Source organism: Ascaphus truei, chromosome 5 (genome assembly GCF_040206685.1).
Source record: "Ascaphus truei isolate aAscTru1 chromosome 5, aAscTru1.hap1, whole genome shotgun sequence".
Classification (NCBI taxonomy): domain Eukaryota; kingdom Metazoa; phylum Chordata; class Amphibia; order Anura; family Ascaphidae; genus Ascaphus; species Ascaphus truei.
This window is the reverse complement of record NC_134487.1, coordinates 17,553,715-17,560,911: the sequence shown is the minus strand read 5'-3', so window position 1 is coordinate 17,560,911 and position 7,197 is coordinate 17,553,715. Positions and strand designations below refer to the sequence as shown.

Here is a 7,197-nt window from a genome sequence, read left to right as displayed (position 1 = left end):
GACCTTCCCTTGCACAGACAGCCCCTCCTCTGTGTGTGTGTCTGTGTGTGTGTCTGTGTGTGGTGTCTGCCTGCAGCGGGGGCGGGGCCTTCCCTTGCACAGACAGCCCCTCCTCTGTGTGTGTGTCTGTGTGTGTGTGTGTCCTTGTGTGGTCTGCCTGCAGCGGGGCTGGGACCTTCCCTGCACACAGACAGCCCCTCTTCTGTGTGTGTGTCTGTGTGTCTGTGTGTGGTGTGTCTGTGTGTGTCTGTGTGTCTGTGTGTGTGTGTCTGTGTGTGTGTTTGTCTGTGTGTGTGACTGTGTGTGTCTGTGTGTGGTGTCTGCCTGCAGCGGGGCGGGACATTCCCTGCACACAGACAGCCCCTCCTCTGTGTGTGTGTGTCTGTGTGTGTGTGTGTGTGTGTGTGTGCGTATGTCTGTGTGTGTGTCTGTGTGTGGTGTCTGCCTGCAGCGGGGGTGGGGCCTTCCCTTGCACAGACAGCCCCACCTCTGTGTGTGTGTCTGTGTGTGTGTGTCTGTGTGTCGTGTCTGCCTGCAGAGGGGGCGGGGCCTTCCCTTGCACAGACAGCCCCACCTCTGTGTGTGTGTGTGTGTGTGTGTGTGTGTGTGTGTGTGTGTGTGTCTGTGTGTGGTGTCTGCCTGCAGCGGGGGCAGGGCCTTCCCTTGCACAGACAGCCCCTCCTCTGTGTGTGTCTGTGTGTCTGTGTGTCTGTGTGTGGTGTCTGCCTGCAGCGGGGCCGGGACCTTCCCTTGCACAGACAGCCCCTCCTCTGTGTGTGTGTCTGTGTGTGTGTCTGTGTGTGGTGTCTGCCTGCAGCGGGGCGGGACCTTCCCTTGCACAGACAGCCCCTCCTCTGTGTGTGTGTCTGTGTGTGTGTGTGTGTGTCTGTGTGTGGTGTCTGCCTGCAGCGGGGGCGGGGCCTTCCCTTGCACAGACAGCCCCTCCTCTGTGTGTGTGTGTGTGTGTGTGTCCTTGTGTGGTCTGCCTGCAGCGGGGCTGGGACCTTCCCTGCACACAGACAGCCCCTCCTCTGTGTGTGTGTGTCTGTGTGTCTGTGTGTGGTGTGTCTGTGTGTGTGTTTGTCTGTGTGTGTGACTGTGTGTGGTGTCTGCCTGCAACGGGGGTGGGGCCTTCCCTTGCACAGACAGCCCCTCCTCTGTGTGTGTGTGTGTCTGTGTGTGTGTCTGTGTGTGGTGTCTGCCTGCCGCGGGGCGGGGCCTTCCCTTGCACAGACAGCCCCTCCTCTGTGTGTGTGTCTGTGTGTGTCTGTGTGTGGTGTCTGCCTGCAGCGTAGCCGGGGCCTTCCCTTGCACAGACAGCCCCTCCTCTGTGTGTGTGTCTGTGTGTGTGTGTGTGTGTCTGTGTGTGTGTGTGTGTGTCTGTGTGTGTCTGTGTGTGGTGTCTGCCTGCAGCGGGGCCGGGACCTTCCCTGCACAGACAGCCCCTTCTCTGTGTGTGTGTCTGTGTGTGTGTGTGTGTCTGTCTGTGTGTGTGTGTCTGTGTGTGTGTCTGTGTGTGTGTGTGTCTCTGTGTGGTGTCTGCCTGCAGCGGGGCGGGGACCTTCCCTGCACAGACAGCCCCTCCTCTGTGTGTGTGTCTGTGTGTGTGTCTGTGTGTGTGTGTGTGTGTGTGTGTGTGTCTGTGTGTGGTGTCTGCCTGCAGCGGGGGCGGGGCCTTCCCTTGCACAGACAGCCCCTCCTCTGTGTGTGTGTCCTTGTGTGGTCTGCCTGCAGCTGGGCTGGGACCTTCCCTGCACACAGACAGCCCCTCCTCTGTGTGTGTGTGTCTGTGTGTGTGTTTGTGTGTGTGTGTGTGTGTGTCTGTGTGTGTGTGTGTGTCTGTGTGTGGTGTCTGCCTGCAGCGGGGCGGGACCTTCCCTGCACACAGACAGCACCTCCTCTGTGTGTGTGTGTCTGTGTGTGTGTCTGTGTGTCGTGTCTGCCTGCAGCGGGGGCGGGGCCTTCCCTTGCACAGACAGCCCCACCTCTGTGTGTGTGTGTCTGTGTGTGGTGTCTGCCTGCAGCGGGGGCGTGGCCTTCCCTTGCACAGACAGCCCCTCCTCTGTGTGTGTGTGTGTCTGTGTGTGGTGTCTGCCTGCAGCGGGGCCGGGACCTTCCCTTGCACAGACAGCCCCTCCTCTGTGTGTGTGTCTGTGTGTCGTGTCTGCCTGCAGCGGGGCGGGACCTTCCCTTGCACAGACAGCCCCTCCTCTGTGTGTGTGTCTGTGTGTGTGTCTGTGTGTGGTGTCTGCCTGCAGCGGGGGCGGGGCCTTCCCTTGCACAGACAGCCCCTCCTCTGTGTATGTGTGTCTGTGTGTGGTGTCTGCCTGCAGCGGGGCGGGGCCTTCACTTGCACAGACAGCCCCTCCTCTGTGTGTGTGTGTGTGTGTCTGTGTGTGTGTCTGTGTGTGGTGTCTGCCTGCCGCGGGGCGGGGCCTTCCCTTGCACAGACAGCCCCTCCTCTGTGTGTGTGTGTGTCTGTGTGTGTCTGTGTGTGGTGTCTGCCTGCAGCGTAGCCGGGGCCTTCCCTTGCACAGACAGCCCCTCCTCTGTGTGTGTGTCTGTGTGTGTGTGTGTCTGTGTGTGTGTGTCTGTGTGTGTGTCTGTGTGTGGTGTCTGCCTGCAGCGGGGCCGGGACCTTCCCTGCACAGACAGCCCCTCCTCTGTGTGTGTGTCTGTGTGTCTGTGTCTGTATGTGTGTGTCTGTGTGTGTGTGTGTGTCTGTGTGTGGTGTCTGCCTGCAGCGGGGTTGGGACCTTCCCTGCACACAGACAGCCCCTTCTCTGTGTGTGTCTGTGTGTGTGTTTGTGTCTGTGTGTGTGTGTGTGTCTGTGTGTGGTGTCTGCCTGCAGCGGGGGCGGGGCCTTCCCTTGCACAGACAGCCCCTCCTCTGTGTGTGTGTGTCTGTGTGTCATGTCTGCCTGCAGCGGGGCGGGACCTTCCCTGCACACAGATAGCCCCTCCTCTGTGTGTGTGTCTGTGTGTGTGTCTGTGTGTGTGTCTGTGTGTGGTGTCTGCCTGCAGCGGGGCCGGGACCTTCCCTGCACACAGACAGCCCCTCCTCTGTGTGTGTGTGTCTGTGTGTGTGTGTGTGTGTCTGTGTGTCGTGTCTGCCTGCAGCGGGGGCGGGGCCTTCCATTGCACAGACAGCCCCTCCTCTGTGTGTGTGTGTGTTTGTGTGTGTGTGTGTCTGTGTGTGGTGTCTGCCTGCTGCGGGGCCGGGGCCTTCCCTGCACACACAGCCCCTCCTCCTCCTGTCCCAGGTTTCAGCCGACATGGGGGGGACTGCAGTGAAAGTAAGTGTGTCTTAATAGTGAAAGTAAGAGAGAGAGTGTGTGTGTGTGTGAGTGAGTGTGTGAGTGTGTGTAGGAGACATATGGAGGGGAGGGGGAGAGAGAAACTTGGAGAGGTGGGAGACTTTGAGGAGGGCGAGAGAGAGACATGGAGAGGTGGGTGACATATTGGGGGGAGGGGGAGAGAGAGACATGGAGAGGTGGGAGACATTGAGGGGAGGGGGAGGGAGACATAGAGAGGTGGAAGACATATTGGAGCAGGGGGAGAGACACTGGGAGAAGGTGAGAGACACTGGGGGAAAGGTGAGAGACACATTGGGGGGAAGGTGAAAGAGAGACACTGGTGGGAAGGTGAGACAGAGACACGGGGGGAAGGTGAGGGAGACACTGGGGGAAGGTGAGAGAGAGACACTGGGGAGAAGGTGAGAGAGAGAGACACTGGGGGGAAGGTGAGAGACACTGGGGGGAGGGAGAGGCACAATGGCTAAATGGAGGGATGAAGGTCAGGCAGAGATGGCAGTATTGAGGGGCTTGGGAGGATCAGTTTTGGGGGGCTGAAAGTTCTTCTTTGGGTCAGGGGGGTCACTTCGGAGTATTGATCAGCAGGGGAGATTCATCAGTACCCCCCTTGAGTTTGGTTATCTGGGTCCCTGATCCCTGGGCAACATTTAAAATGGGAATAAATAAATAATACATAAAACTGGTAGGTCGGAGAGGATGACACTGGGGAAAGCAAATGGGAGAAGGAAAGAAAGGGGGTGCGGGAGAGGGAAGGGATGTAGCAAAGAGGTGGATGAATGCCCCCATAAATGTATTGCCTTTGTGCACCAGAAAAAAACATATTACCAGATGCCAGCAAACAATAAAATAAACAGTGATCCAATACCAGTATATTGCCTGTGCGCACGCCTGCAGCCCAAGCCATTTGTGAACTTAGCTGCAGGAGATTGTAGACGTGTGGCGGACGCGTCACAAAGCTGGTGCGCCCTCATTGGCTGAACCAGCTCACGGCGCTGACGTCATGTGATTTTGATTACATCAGGCGGGGGGGGGGAGGGGAGCCGAGAAATTTCATAGATGAAAAGGGGGGCTCGGCATAAAAAGTTTGTTCACCCCTGCAGTATACAACCCAAATGTTTAATGGGAGTCAAGTCATATGCCCAGGTGTTTCAAAAATAGTGACAGGAGCTACAATGGTGTTAGCTTATTCTGATCTTCAAATAATCCTTATCACATACACAAGTCATGTGCTCACGGGCTCACAGACTCCTGTTTTGCTGGGTTAACAATTCCCAGAATTTTTTTTTCCCCTGCAGATACAACTCTCTCCCTCTCTGCCTCTCTGCCTCCCCCCTCCCTCTCTGCCTCTCCCCCTCCCTCTCTGCCTCTCCCCCTCCCTCTCTGCCTCTCCCCCTCCCTCTCTGCCTCTCCCCCTCCCTCTCTGCCTCTCCCACTTTGCCTCTCCCGCTCCTCTCTGCCTCTCCCCCTCCCTCTCTGCCTCTCCCCCCTCCCTCTCTGCCTCTCCCCCCCCCTCTCTGCCTCTCCCCCTCCCTCTCTGCCTCTCCCTCTCTGCCTCTCCCCCTCCCTCTCTGCCTCTCCCCCTCCCTCTCTGCCTTTCCCCCTCCCTCTCTGCCTTTCCCCCTCACTCTCTGCCTTTCCCCCTCCCTCTCTACCTCTCCCCCTCCCTCTCTGCCTCTCCCCCTCCCTCTCTGCCTCTCCCCCTCCCTCTCTGCCTGTGATGACTCAGGAGATTCCTTCCCTTCCTGGTCCCTCTCTCCCGTCTCCTGTTGCCCTTCCTACTCCTTCCCAAGCCGCTCCTTTACCCTCCACCTCTCTCCTTTTTCCGCATCGCGTACCCCACAGGTCTCGCATACCCACGCGGTCCCTGAGCCCCTGCTATGATCCTCCCCGTTCCCTCTCGCCCGCATCACCTTCCCCTGTGGTGGCATCCGTCCCGTTGCCTCCTCCCTGCGTGGTACCTGCGGCGCGGCGTTCCGCACGCCTGGTGATGTGCCCTACTCGTACGCTCCCATAGCCCAAGGGGGGCGCGCCCACATGCCCCTCCGCTGACTCACCTGATCCCTCCGCTCTGCCTTTGCACGCCATGGCACGGGCGCAGGCCGCGCGCGCGTTCACCTCCTCTTGGCTTCCTCTCCCTCCTGCGGTCTTCCCTTGCTCCGTGCGGACTGCTCCTGTGTTGCATCCAGTGCGCACGCATCCCCAGCTTACAGGGGGTGCATGCACAGACTCCTCTTATCAGGCGTCCCCTGTCTCCGCCTCCCAAGCCGTACAGGCCATTCCTCTGACTGCCCCTTCTGTCTCCTCCTCTTCTCTCCCTGACCTATCTCTAGCTTCTCCCACTACTCTAATAGTTCCTGTTTCCCTGTGTGTACCCGACCTATGCTGTGCTCTCTCTCCGTTTCTGTGTTTCCTGCTCCTGTGCTATCTTGGATTTCCCTGGCTTTGACCTCTGCTTGTCCTGGACTACTCTGCTCTCTGGTATCCCTGTTAGCCCTGCTACGCACACTACCTTGCTTACCTCTGGCTTCCTAGGACCTGGCTTAGCCACTGACGACTCTACCCTCTGGACTCCCGAACATTGGCAAACGGAAACGACTATTCTTACGGACATCCCCAAGCGTTGCAAGTATACTCTAACAACTCTTCCAACAGGCCCAGCAATGCTATACCACACTCCGGGCTTGCTCCCACTGCTGTGGGTGTGTGGTATCATACTGTTCCCACCTCAGTACTGGGGTCTAACTTGGTCTGCAGGCATACAGGCGTGACACTGCCTTTCCCTCCCCCCCCTCTGCCTCCTTCCTCCCCCTCTCTGCCTCCTCCCTCCCCCTCTCTACCTCCTCCCTCCCCCTCTCTGCCTCCTCCCTCCCCCTCTCTGCCTCTTCCCCTCTCTGCCTCTCCCCCTCCATCCTTCTCTGCCTCTCCCCCTCCGTCCCTCTCTGCCTCTCTTTTGTCCACTAAATTCCATACCTTCTAGCCTCTTCTATTCCCTTCCACCTACCAGGTTCCTACAATCACTGAGATCTTCTCACTGGCAGCCTCTGCCTTTAAAGCAGCAGTCCAAGTTACCGTTTTTTTTTTAAATTGTATTGTAGCCCTGTGTAATTTTGGGGTTACATGCCTTTCTCCTCCTGTGCAATAATCCCTGTTAAAAGGGCAGGTTGCCAGGAGTAATCATGGGGTTTGCCCTCACCTCCTGTGATGTATATTATTCAGTGAAGGAAGTGACATCAGGCTCTGTGTCCACTAACTATACTGGTTCCCAGCTTAAAACATGTCCTGGCATATGCAACAATGTATACAGTCTTTGCACACAATAATAAAGGGTTTTCCTTATCTGTTAGTCCAGATTGTGGAACAGACTTCCCTGCTTCAGCACGGCCTTGCGTCCTACCTTCCAGAAGAACTCGGCCACATGTGAGCTCAGAGAAACTCTCCTCTGTACGTCCATTGTCAAGGACAGGATATCCCCGCTTCAGCACGGTCTGTCGTCCTTCCTTCTCTCTGGGATTCAAACCCAGGCAGTCCCAGCAGACTCCGCGGCCATCGTCCAGCCGGTCTAAGGAACTGTGCCAGCCTTCCTTCCTAGGATGGGGAATACTTTCTCTGTCCCCTTCTCTGGGACAACAATCTCTCTGGCTCAGCATGGCAGCTCTCTGTACCTGCCTTAAACACTTCCTTGTTCACTCAAGGAGTCCAACCTGATTAATTAGGCAGTTGCTGCTGCTGGCTACTCTAGGAATTAACTCTCAGAGAGCTGAAAAGTCCCTTACTGCACTGTTCCAGCACCTAAAGGACAGTGACAGTATCACAAAACATACATATACAGTATATAAACAGTGTTCAGAAAAAATGGACCCCTTTTATTTTTCGTCACATCTTG

At 57.2% G+C, this 7,197-nt stretch overlaps 1 protein-coding gene across 1 annotated transcript in view; it reads right to left on the bottom strand.

Moving 5' to 3' along the window:
• The window catches only part of LOC142494851 (uncharacterized), a 22,300-nt gene extending 16,416 nt beyond the window's left edge, over positions 1-5,884 (bottom strand). The window contains exon 1 of the mRNA XM_075599411.1: positions 5,369-5,884. Coding sequence (XP_075455526.1) covers positions 5,369-5,511 — 143 coding nt within the window. The 5' untranslated portion in view covers positions 5,512-5,884. The remainder of the gene's footprint in view (positions 1-5,368) is intronic.
• Between the last annotated feature and the right edge of the window lie 1,313 nt (positions 5,885-7,197).